The 12,782-nt window shown below is 37.3% G+C and overlaps 1 protein-coding gene across 2 annotated transcripts in view; it reads right to left on the reverse strand.

Annotated features, from left to right (window-relative positions):
* LRCH2 (leucine rich repeats and calponin homology domain containing 2) overlaps positions 1-7,653 on the reverse strand; it is a 97,572-nt gene extending 89,919 nt beyond the window's left edge. The window contains exon 1 of one of the 2 annotated variants that reach the window (XM_082610679.1): positions 7,259-7,653. In XM_082610679.1, coding sequence (XP_082466805.1) covers positions 7,259-7,613 — 355 coding nt within the window. In that variant the 5' untranslated portion in view covers positions 7,614-7,653. The remainder of the gene's footprint in view (positions 1-7,258) is intronic. The other variant, XM_082610680.1, reaches the window with a different exon arrangement.
* Positions 7,654-12,782: the final 5,129 nt, after the last annotated feature.

Consider the following 12,782-nt stretch of genomic DNA (forward strand, 5'->3'; position numbering starts at 1 on the left):
ACATGAGTACTTATTTTATACCACTAGGAAATCATAAGTTCCTTAAAGGCAGCAACTTTATCACCCTGTCCATTTACATAAAATAGATATAACAAATCCATTCTTACATACTAATCAAGGTAAATTAAGGAGATAGCTATGTTCAATTTACTATTTTTAATGTACAAATATCTTTAAAAGTAATTGATTTCTCATTGACACAGACATCCCCAACCAATTAGCTCAAAGTATTAAGGATTTATATATTGTAATTACTTTTTTAAGAGGGGAAAATTTCTATGCTGCACATTCTAGAGTCTCTCAGGGACATAATAACTTAGAGAAGTCATTTTTGAATGAAATCCAGATTCACAAATGCTCTAGAATTGGTTAGTCTCAATAGAGTTCAAATAAAATTTTATGGCACAGTTATTTTATTTCTGTCTCTTGTCACCTTGAATCCCTAATATTATACATAAAATTCCACTGAAAGGAACTTAAACAATTAATTTAAAAGTGACAACAATCTCTGTCACAAATTATAAGAGTACACAGATTAACAACATCCACAAATAGGGAAGAACTTACTTTCTTACTTGGAAAAAAAAACTTTAAAAAAATTTGGGGGTCAAAAAATATGAGACAATATCCATTGTTTAATTATCCATTACAGTCCATTGACTGGTATTCTGTAAGTGGAATGCTATCAATTTATAATTTATTTGAAACAGGAGAAATGTAAAGATTAAAAGTTAGACCTTTAGCAGACTGAATACACTAGTTTAAAGTGAGACTAAACACAAATTTAAATTATTGTTATAAAACTCACTTGTACAGTTTTCTTTTATTACATTAAATGGTTCCCTGGAGTATAAGGTATTTTTTCCTATAAAAGGGAAGCAGAGAAAACTTTCTGAAACTTTTCAGAAAACTGATTATAAGAGTGTTACAATGCTTCAAGAACTACCTAAATACACACAAAGTGTAGAGAAAAGAAAAAGGTTTCCCCTTCTACATCATGATGATGAACAGCCTCTGTACGATGGGGGTGGGCATCATACAGTTTAAGTATCCCTTAGAGTGTACTGCTGGGATAGGCTAGGAGAGTGATATGCCCTTTTGCAAAGTTTCACTGTATGCCTTGGAACTTAAATATCACCTCCCAGGAAATCAATATGCTCTAAGTATTCAATTACTTTTATTTGTGAAGTGTCCTTAACATCATCTCTCATGCTGTCAATGAGGTTCTGGATCTTGTACATCTTTATGCTCTTGATGATAAATAAATGCTTCAGAGTTTATGTTACAAATAATCTAAATCAAAATATTAAAATTTAAACTTAAGCAAGTGTCACTATAACCCCAATTCAAAAATATCCCAATCAACCACCTCTGTTCTTTTACCTGTCATGCAGTATATATAATTTTTTTCAGAAAACATGGTAAGCTCATGTTGTTCAAAAGCAACTAATTTAGCTGCTTAACACAGTCCTAATTCTAAACTATGGCTTACTCTCCATAATGACTCCTTAAAGCATTTTGCTCTATTGAGTACTTATTCCTATGCTTGTAACTTTGTTCTCCCAGATGACACTGCCTCACCTAAGATTAAAGTTTAAGACAATCATGTCCCCAAATATCTACCTTCCCCTTCACCTTAGCAAAAGCCAGGTAACTCCTCCCTTCCATTGTTAACAACTCTCCACCCACTCCATGAAGATCCTCCCTCCCCCTCTTGCATTTTAACACTGAACACTCGACTAGTTCCCTCCTTTCAGCCTCCAAGTATGTTTGAGAAAATATAGAGTGAACCTGCTGTTAACATCTGCCCTTAACATGCAATGCCATTCTCAACTCCGTATCAGTGCAATTTCTCCCCTGACAGTCTGCAACTGTCCCTCCTGCTTAATCATAACTTGATCCCACACTGATCATTTACCTCAAGATTCAGCTATACCTAACTCTATAGGAAACTTTTTCAAACTAACTTAACCCCCAATAAAATTAAGCCTTATGCCCCAGTTCCATATCACTTAATTGTACAGTTTATTAAAACATACAGTTTTGAACATTATATATTATAACTCTTTTCTAATTGTTACATATATTACTGTACACATTCACCTAGTTTGTAAACCCTTCGAGGATCATGTTTCCAAAGTTAGAGTTCAACAAAAGCTTGCTTAATGAATGTATTCTAAAACCAACAGAGGGGCATGAAGACAAGCTACGCAAATACCATGCACAAAACAAAACACACTGCACCACAAACAAAAACTATATATAATCTATGAAACTAAATAAGCATTCATCTTTCAGATTAAATAACCTATTTATTAGCACAGTGTTTATTTTAATAGTAGTTTTGTTATAAGAAGAGGAAGTGTTGCAATGGAAATAACACTGGAATAGTGCTAGAGTTAGAAAACCTAGCCTCTGACCCACACTCTGCCATACACTAGCCATTTAACTTCTGGCAAATCACTTAACCTCTCTCAACGACAAAGAGTAATTACTATGCACTCTACAAAGCTCAAAGGGTTATTATTAGGATACAATAGGGTAATATATATTAAAGTGCTCAGAATTTATAAAGAGCTGTATAAACGGTATCATTTTAATGATAAACGTACCCTCCAATTTAAGATAACATTTTATTTTAAAGTGTGAACTTGCAAAACAAAGAAGTTAAGAGGCAACTATTTATGCTATAGAAGAATTCATCACTGAATAAAATAAATCACTGCAAGGTTCAGCAATTCAAATTCAATCTGAAGCAATTAAAATGAGTCAACCGTCAAAAGTGTCCTTCACATTCAATTTTTCAGTAAGATATTTATTACATAAAGCAAGGCAGATATTTGAATCAGGCCGCAAAATCACAAGCTTATTCCACTGAATGCACTAAGATGGCCTTCACCTATGTTACAAAATCAGATGCTGCACAGTTTGACTGGCTCCATTTTACAAGCCGATACAATGCACCATGCCCCACAGTTGAAGAGGTGAACCAGCACATGTAGGAAATACTAGAGTTGACTCCAGGTTTACAGGAAAACACGTGATTAACCAGGACACAGCACAATCTGATGTATGTTAAGAATTCCTAAATCTCTTTCACAGACCTATTGTTTATGGACATAAAGAAGTATGAAGAAGCAGAGGGAGCAGCTGCAAGTAGACTGAGACTTATTTGTAGCACTGGTGACAAAGTCAAATACGAAAAGTTTCAGGATTTGTTTGGGTAGCCATTAAAATCATTACCAAGCTCTCTTAAAGTCAACAAATTATCACAGTATCCAGACAGACTTTTTAAAGTTCTAGGCAATTTCCCTTTGTCTTGCCAAATCTACCCACAGACCAGCAAAGATAAGACATTAAAACCAGCGTTAGCTACTTTGCTGAAATGGGTAACCAACTTTCTGATCCCTATTTTTATGTTTTCATATGGGTGAGGATTTTAATCAAGAAGTACCTGGAGGGACTTCCCTGGCCATCCAGTGGTTAAGACTCCACGGGAACTAAGATCCCACATGGCCAAAAAAATATATATATATATATCTGCAAAGCATATCAATTCAAAAAAGGTCGCGAGCACAAACCACCAAATGGAGATTCAAGTAAATTGGCAAACTCTCCCTTTTAAATGTTAATCGCCTGGAAAGGCTGCCATAATTATTTAGCGTTGAGCTCCATCCCAGCAAAGGAAAAGGAGTGAGGCTGAAGAGGGAAAAAGAAATAAGGAGGGCGGCAGGAGGAAGGGGACAGGTGAAGAAGAACAGACACCAGAAATGCAAAGAGAAATAAAAAGGTACCAAAGATAAACTTTGCCATCAGCAACCTATTATCTACTTTCCCTCACAGGAAGACTATTAATAGACAAAACAAGATTTTGCTGCTACATATTCTAGGGGCATTATTTTCTTAACGCAAATTTATCCAACAGTAGGGAACTGGAGAAATTATAGTTTCCAGTTAAGTTTCTAGTCACTACAGACATAGTATGATGAAAAAAATGGGTCTGCTTCACTCAAGTCTATCAAAAAGAATACTGAACTAGAACTTGAACACTTGGTTCCTAGCTTTGGTTTTGACCCTCTTGACAAGTAGCTTTAGGTTAGTCACCAAACTTTTATCAATGTTTTTATTCACTCAAACGATAAATATATCTTGAGTGCCTAAAAATGAGCTATTTTAGAGTTTCCCAACCCTGACTGCACATTAGAATCACCTGGGAATTCTTAAAAAAAAAAAAAAAAAAAAAAAAAACAACAACAAAAAAAACCCTCTCTTTGCCCCTGAGACTGACTAAATTGGTCTAGGTGGGGCCCAGGCATAGGTTTAAAAAAAAACACACTCCCTTGTGATTTTAACATGCAAGCAAGGTGGTAAACCACAGGTCTATTTCATCTTATGTCCACGTAGGGAACAGCAAAATAATGTGAAAAGCCCTCTCCCTGCCTGTGAAATTTATCAAGCAAAATAATGTGAAAAGCCCTCTCCCTTCCTTTGAAATTTATCAAGCAAAATAATGTGAAAAGCCCTCTCCCTTCCTTTGAAATTTATCAAGCAAAATAATGTGAAAAGCCCTCTCCCTTCCTTTGAAATTTATCAAGCAAAATAATGTGAAAAGCCCTCTCCCTTCCTTTGAAATTTATCAAGCAAAATAATGTGAAAAGCCCTCTCCCTTCCGTTGAAATTTATCAATTTCCCCTTCTAATCCAATTTTGTTTCAACCTAGGTTCTCACCACCTCACACCTAGATTAACAAATAGCTTTCTACCTATTTTCCCTTCTTCCAATCTCTTCCCAACCCAATAAACCACTGCTGTCTAATCAATTTGGTACTGAAACAGTATCCCACTGAGAGTCATTTTAAGTATAACAATATCAACAAACAGAACTGTTTTCATCAAGCAGAAAATATACTGTATATACATATTTGTATGTCTGTATGTATATGTGTATGTATGTACGGTTTGTATGTATAATCTCAAACGTGCTCTGTCTTCAGTTCCATTTATATATAATGGATACTAGTCTCTTTACATATAAGATTATTGTCCCTCACTAGTTCATGGCTGAATTTGGTCAAAAATGAATGGCAAATGAGTCACCCACAGATTTTTCATTTAAATTTTCAAGTGTTCCCACAATTTTTAAAAAAGTAAAATGAGGTGGAATTATCTCAAAAAGTCCTCTGTTACTGTAGGCACTGATAAAGTTTATGATGAATGAATTTTACCAAGAACAAATACGGTTCTGGTTTGTGTTAAAACTTGCCTCAGAAAACAAACTGAAGCCTTAAAAGCCAGTGGTTATAACCACGTAAGATGATATTCAGATTTATGAAAAATATTATTAAGCACAATATAAGCAATATATAATGAGAAAACTGAACAAGTATATGACTTTTTCCCTGCCTTTAAGGAGCTCTCCATCTTCTCAGGGAAAACAAAACATAAAAAGAAAATAAAGCCAGCACTAGCAGGTAAGTGGTAAAAACAATAAGTACCACAGGAATTCAAAGAAACAGGAGACTGCTGTAGACTAAGGGAGTTGGAGGCAGCATCTTGGAAAAGCTGAAGCTTGAACAAAATTAAATAGGTGGAGAAAAGAAGGAAATCTCATGCATGTGGATGACCTTCTACAAAGATGAGGCAAAAATTCATAAACTATATTTGAGGGACAGGGAGCTGACCTAGTTGGAACAGAGGGTTCTGTGTAGGAGCATTTGAAGAGTTATGGTTGCAATAATAAATTGGAGCCAGGAAGTGAAAGCCCTGAATGCCAAGAGAGGATGCTTCTTCAACTTTGTCCTATAGATAAAGAAATCTTTTATAGGTAACAAGCAAAACAACATATCTCTATAATGATGCAGTCTGAAACCATTTTTCTTCATGCCTTTGAAGAACATACCAAGTAGTATAATATCTTGCCAATGTATCATGAATATGTGAACATATTGTTTAGGAAGTCTGTTCAGAGTGAAGGAGTAAATACTCAAACATGCTTTCCAAAATACAAAATCACTGATCAATTACACATTTCACAGTTCTTAGGATAATTCCTAAGAGAATAATTGGGTAGAAGGCTTCAATTTTAGGTTTTCCTCCTCTCCCCACCCTCATCCAAACACACACCTTGATTTAGTATCTAGAAACGTAATACAATGAAACAGTGTTATTCTGAAAATAAGAGGTATTTTATTACTTCTCATTATGAGTGAATTTACTTACTATATTGCTTCAAAATCCCTAAATCTATTAAAATAAATCTGTCCATGACTTCTTTCAGCAAAGCAAATAAAAACAGACACATAGATAACAAATTTAAAAATTATGAAAAGTAAAAAATCCTTCATCAAACCAAAACACACCTAAAATAATCGGCATTGGCTTATAAGGCAGAGGGGAAAGAGAGTGTGTTCATAACAAAAAATGCCATCCACAACAAAGAGTACCAGAGAGTATATGAAGAACATTACAATAGCCAATTTCTTGTCCAAAATGATAAACCATTAACCCACAACTCCAAGAAGAATGGAGTTAATTTTGTTTCTCAAAAATGCCCTTAAAATTTCTGGTTAAATCTGCAATAAAAATTAAGACTCCAACATAACTCAAAACAAGGACTCTTTCCCCTAGTAAACCAGACACATAAGTGATTGATGATTTAATTTTCCACTGCAGCAAATACTAATTTAACCACCACTATCTCAACACCAGGAAAATGACAAATCTCAGTCTTTAAAGGCATATGTGACAAGAAGGCAAGAATATTCCAGGATGATTAAAACACACACAAAATAAAAACACAGAAAAACCGTGGCAATACTGCTGCTGTACTAGGAAAAGGGATACACCATTCTTGCAGGCACGTATGGCTTTAAAGAATATGTATAGATTATGATGTTATGTATTGCCTTTTTTTCCTCCGGGAAAGATGGGAACATCCACGAGAGTTAGCAGTGCATTCAGGAAGGTGTCAATACCTCCCTCCCCACCCCTTACTGGGGAAACTCGCTTTAACAATAATGCTCTTTCATCCCTCACATCCCACCCGATTTCCATACACCCTTCAGTCAGCATTCCCGCCCCCCCCACCTTTCCCTGCTCTTCCCCTCACATTCAGAACTGGCTGCTCTGACTTTGTCAGTCTCGCCGCCCCCGCGCACCCGCCCAGACCAGCAGAGTCCAACAACGCAGCCACGCAGCCACCCACTCCCCCCACCTCCTCCTCTCAGCCCAGCTTCCCCTCCCCCTCCCCGTCCTGTCACCTGCTTGGGTGGTGTCCGTCAGGTCGTAGCCGCTGCCCGGGAAGTCTCGGAGTTTCCTACCACTGAGGCTCAGGATGCCGGAGTTGCCCGCCTCCTCCAGGGCCCGGTCCAGGCTCCTCACGGTGTGTTGAGGCTGTAGGCTCCCCGGGTTCCACTGCGGCCCGTTGGGGAACGGCTGACCGAAAAGAGTCGGTACCGGGATCGGCACCACCAGGGTCCCGCCGCCGCCGCCGCCGCCGCCTCCCACTCCGGCTCCGCCACCTCCCCCTCCGGCCGCGCCACAGCCACCGCTACTTCCACCTCCACCACAACCGCCGCCCCCACCGTTACCACCACCTCCCTGACTCGCCGCCATGTTCCTGGGAGAGAGAATAGCCCCCGACAATACTCTCAGCTTGTGCCGTGAGTGTAGGGGTTTCTTAGAACGCATGCGCAGGCTGGGGGGCGGGGGGGCGAGGTAGAGGGTGGGAAGGAACTAGGGGGCGGGCTGGGAGGAGGTGTTGGGGATGAAGAGGCGATGTTCAAACGCGCAGAATGCTTGCTTTAAGAAACGTGTGATCAGAGGAAGGATGCTGAATCCCGGTTCCGCTGCTTTGGGTACCAAAATCTTGCGAAGCGACACCAGCTTGACTGTAAGTCATTTGGCGATATGCCCCCAAATCTCCGTGTTGCTTCACCTTTTGCGTCTGCAAAACAAAGGCAAATATATTAGATAGAGATGAAAGGGATTCGTTTCAGAATATTTTGAAACAGCGTTTAGAAGGACTATCAGGGACCTGACTGAAATACTTACGGCAAATGCCTCAGGAATCCTTTAGCAGTGTTAACACGGAGAGAAACTTTGGGGAGGAAAATGGGTGCAGAATTGAGTTTTAAGCCTATATGAATTTTGCCATAATTTAGGATTCCAAAATAGGAAAAGACTTTTAAAATGTTTTCAAGGAAGCCTCTCGTTTCAGTGCGTGTGGGTCTCAGCCAAACTGCTGCCTTCCAAAACTTGGAAAAGTTCTCGGCATTCTGTCCTCTAAGTCTTTGAAGTTGTGCCAAGATCTCCAAAATATCTCGAGTTTCTTATCATGTCAGCATGGCTGATGGAAAACTCTTTGATCATCAAACAACCTTAAAGTTTATTTTTGAAATACAGGTTTTGGTTTTCTGAGAATTCTGAGATTTAACACTGTGGATATGAAGCTAATCAATCTTGGATTTTACGAGTTCATTCTTAGAACATGAACCCAACCACACAGGCCACTGCCATCCCTCCACTCCCACTCAGAGTTATTCAAATCTTTTTCACTAAGAGAAAAGTTACACAAGAAAACTATCAGAATACTTGGTCATATTCAGTTATCATTAATTTGAATATTCTGCGCATCTCTTTTACATCCATTTCAGTGTAAGCAATCTGTCAACAGTCTCATTTTCTTGAAGAAAGCTCCACAAAAATTTCTACTTTGGAAAAAAAATACGGGAAAGAATTACAACTTGTCTAAAATGCTTTGTGGCCATATAGGTTAACTAAGATAATTATATGTTGCAAGAAATTACATTTGCCAGATGCATGACCCACAGAAGGAACAGAACTGAGAATCAGACCTCCACAATGAATTACCAAGTGAAATCAAATTATTTAAACCCACTGGTGTCAGAAGAGAAAGTTATACCTTATATCTCATCTTTCTTACATCACAAATCAAATCAGGTATTAATTGAGAACTTCCAGAATCAAAAGGGATGGAAAGGGAAACTAATTCATTAGGTAGAGAAAAGATTAGGAAAAGAATGTTTAATAACTAGCCAGTAAAAAATTTAGCAATTATTTAAAACAACGTATTGGACTCCAGGAAAAGTATGTCCTCTGGATCAGGATACCTGTCAAGTGAAAAAGGCCATGTACAACCAAATTTAAGAAGGAAAGTAATCTTTCAAAGAATTTAAAAGATAATCTAAGTAGGAAAAATAGGAAGCCTACAAAATAGGCTAGATATACATGAAAATCTGACAAAATAACACATTCTAGAGCTCTTTGACAAGAACACCAAGGCCATAAGGAGTGTTAGAAGATAAACTGAGGCATATTAAAATTTTAAGAGTTTGAGCATTTATCTATTGGAATTGGGCAGTACCAAACAGGAAGCGATTAAGAATACTCACCAACAGGAGCCAAGGGAAAGACTTATATAGAGAAAGTGAGGAAGCAAAAAAAAGAAATTATTTGATTGGCTGTAGCTTAAAGCCTAGTTGGCTGTTTGTGATTGGTTGTCCTTAGAATTTTGATTTCCTAACCTTGAGGCTTTTATAGGCTTAGATTCTAGTTTGCTTATGTAGGCCACCGTGGCATTAGAGCCACCTCAGTCTAATGGTCTTCTTGTTTAACTAATTTAGCAGGAGGTAAAAGGTTTAGAAGAAAGAGCATGACATTTAGAAATTTGTTCCAAACCTTTAACTGCCAATGTAATACTCAGAAAAGTGACCTAAAATCTCTGTACTTCAGTTTCCTCATAGGGAACACTGGAAAATGACAATCATACTTATAATAATAATAATAATATATAAATAGTGCTTACTATTTACCAGGAACTGTTCTAATTGCTTTATATATAAAGTCATTCAATCTTCATAACAATCCTGTAAAATAGGTACTATTATTCTTCCATTTTATGGATGAAGAAAAATAGCATATACCTCACATAGGATTGTTGTAAGAATAAATAAGATCACATACATAAAGTGACACTGCAATACCTGGCATTCATTCATTCATTCATTTAGTAAACATTTATTGAGTGATTACTGTGTGCAAGGAACTATTCTCTGTGCAAGTAATAGTATAGAATTAGGTGCTCAACTAATGTTTATTTCTCTACTACACCCGTGAATCTCTCATGAAAGAAAATAAAATAATAAAAAATATACAAAATGGAGAAAGCCAAGGAAGAAATCAGTTAATTCCTTGATAATTGTGGGCAAAAAGATATTTGACATATTGCATAAATTTTTTGTTTCAGTCTATACGAGAGGATATTTTTACAGTGATTACCACTTTGATGTTATTCTCGATGTGAACACGTTGGTAATTGGTTAAATTACAGGCAATACTCAGATTTATCCAAGCCAAACTTACAAATTGAATGTTGACAAATCACCAGGACTAGATGACATGTATCAAAGATTACAGAAGGAAAACAAGGGGTTTTGAACAAAATATGCAGCCTCTATTAAATAAAGCACTGGCCAACTACAAACATGATTTGTATTCAGGGACTTCTGAAATTCCAGGTCAGGTTATAGTCAGCGCTATCCCAAGCAAATTGGTAGTTACTCAACTTTTTTTTTTTTTTTTTTTTTTGTGGTACGCAGGCCTCTCACTGTTGTGGCCTCTCCCGTTGAGGAGCACAGGCTCCGGACACACAGGCTCAGAGGCCATGGCTCACGGGCCCAGCCGCTCCGCTGCATGTGGGATCTTCCCGGACCAGGGCACGAACCCGTGTCCCCTGCATCGGCAGGCAGACTCTCAACCACTGAGCCACCAGGGAAGCCCCTACTCAACATTTTTAAATAATATAGAGAAGGAAAGTCACAGTCCAAAGCTCTAAATTCTTCTATTAGAGATCAAGATTATTGGGATAGACTACAGGATGTTCTTGCCAGCCTATAAATAAATCAAAAGTGAGATATGTTTTATCTCAGGATCTAGAACAAGGCAACGAACTTGGGGATTAACTAGACCAAACTATAATATGAATTTTTTTTTAATCCTGATCAGGATCCAGGAAAAAAGCCATGGGAGTCTCTGCAGTTTGTTTCCTGAAAACATCAGTATTTCACATCAGTTAAATACTAACCTCGGGGGTGGGGGGGTGGGGACAATGAAATGTTGAGTATCATCAAGACATATACCAGAAACCCTGAAAAATATTTACATCTTACTGAACTATTCCACAGCTGCTGCTGGAATGTGATGTGAAGTTCTGCTCACTCCACTCTCAGCACAAGTCCTGAATTAGAGAAAGCCCTAAGAAGTACACCTAAAATGATTAGAGAAATGATGGAAGGAGAAATTTACTTGGCCTTCATCTCTCTGGTAACTTGATCTTCAGTCCCTTCCAAAATCCCTGTTCTGGCATGGAATCTTCAGAGTAGTATATATTAACTTATTTTAGCATAATTTATAGCACACTATATATGACATCCCTGATCCTCCTTCCCCTGTCTTTTTTTTCTTTTTTCTTTTTTTAGGCCACACCCAGTGATCAAACCCAGGCCCTGGCAGTGGAAGCATGGAGTCCTAACTATTGGACCACCAGGGGATTCCCCCTTTGCATTGCTTTAACCAATCCTAACAAACTCATTAATCCCAAAGTTAATATTTATTAACTCAAGAGGGATTTGGACAAATGTATGAATGATAACTATTACTTAAAAGAAGCTATTACATACCTAATCTTCAATGTTGATGACAATAAGCACTATTATGTTCTATCTTGGTTAGAATCCCTGCTATGATACTTACAAGATGCAAGATAGACAAGTCGTTTAAGCTCTCAAACTCTCAGATTTCTCATCTATAAACAAGGGATCATGATATCATTAGCTATCTCATAAGATTGTAGTGAGGATTATGTGAGATATTTACATAAAACACATAGTATATTACAACAGTTTGTTTTTTCTAGGTTCACTTTACCAATAGAACACTGAGCTGAGTGAACCATGAATTATCAGCATAGCAGTTCTTAACTTCCTCTGTACTATTGTGCTACCAGAACTAATAGACATTTTCCTCTGTGCTGCTCTTGAAGTTACATCCTTATTGACTCACCCCACGTTTCTGCCTCTCCTAACTCTTGTGTTTTCCCTATATGATCCAGTAACTTGATTCCAATTCTTGCTTACTGTCTCTAATGCAATCCAAGATTTTGACCTCTGTGTTTCTAGTATGTTTACCTGATATCATGAAATCCATTTAAATATCTGTTCCAAATCCTTCTTAAAAAATATATCTTAGATGTTTTGCTTTGTCTATGCAACACAGGTCTGTTAAAAGTCCTGAAGAGTTTTTATTAGAGTAGTATGTAAAAGATACAGATTGCTGAATTTTGCTTAGTTTACCTTGGCCAAAGGAAAGTAAATAAAATATCACATAAAATTATTAAACCTGTTACGTCCAGTTAGAAAATATAAGGTTGAGGAAGAGTTTTTAGTCTTCTTTAGTATTACATTGGAAAGTCTCCTCTTTATAGGTAAACATGGAAACATGCCATATGCCTTTTGGGCAAGCTTGTCTTACAATAATTATTTTCCTCTTCTTGCAGTATGTGAGAGAAAATGATGAAATAGGGCCTTTTCAAGCAAGAGCCAAATTCCTAAAAGGAAAACCTAGGCAACTATCGTGTTACCCCTAAGCAGGCTATACCTGTGAGAGAAAAAAAAAAAAAAAAAAAAACAATGTTAATGGCATTTCAGTAAAGCCTGTTAAAGGAATTACAGTATCAAGATAGATTAAAACCCCAGGAGAAAAGAT

This window comes from Mesoplodon mirus, assembly GCF_964341445.2.
Source record: "Mesoplodon mirus genome assembly, chromosome: X".
Classification (NCBI taxonomy): Eukaryota; Metazoa; Chordata; class Mammalia; order Artiodactyla; family Ziphiidae; genus Mesoplodon; species Mesoplodon mirus.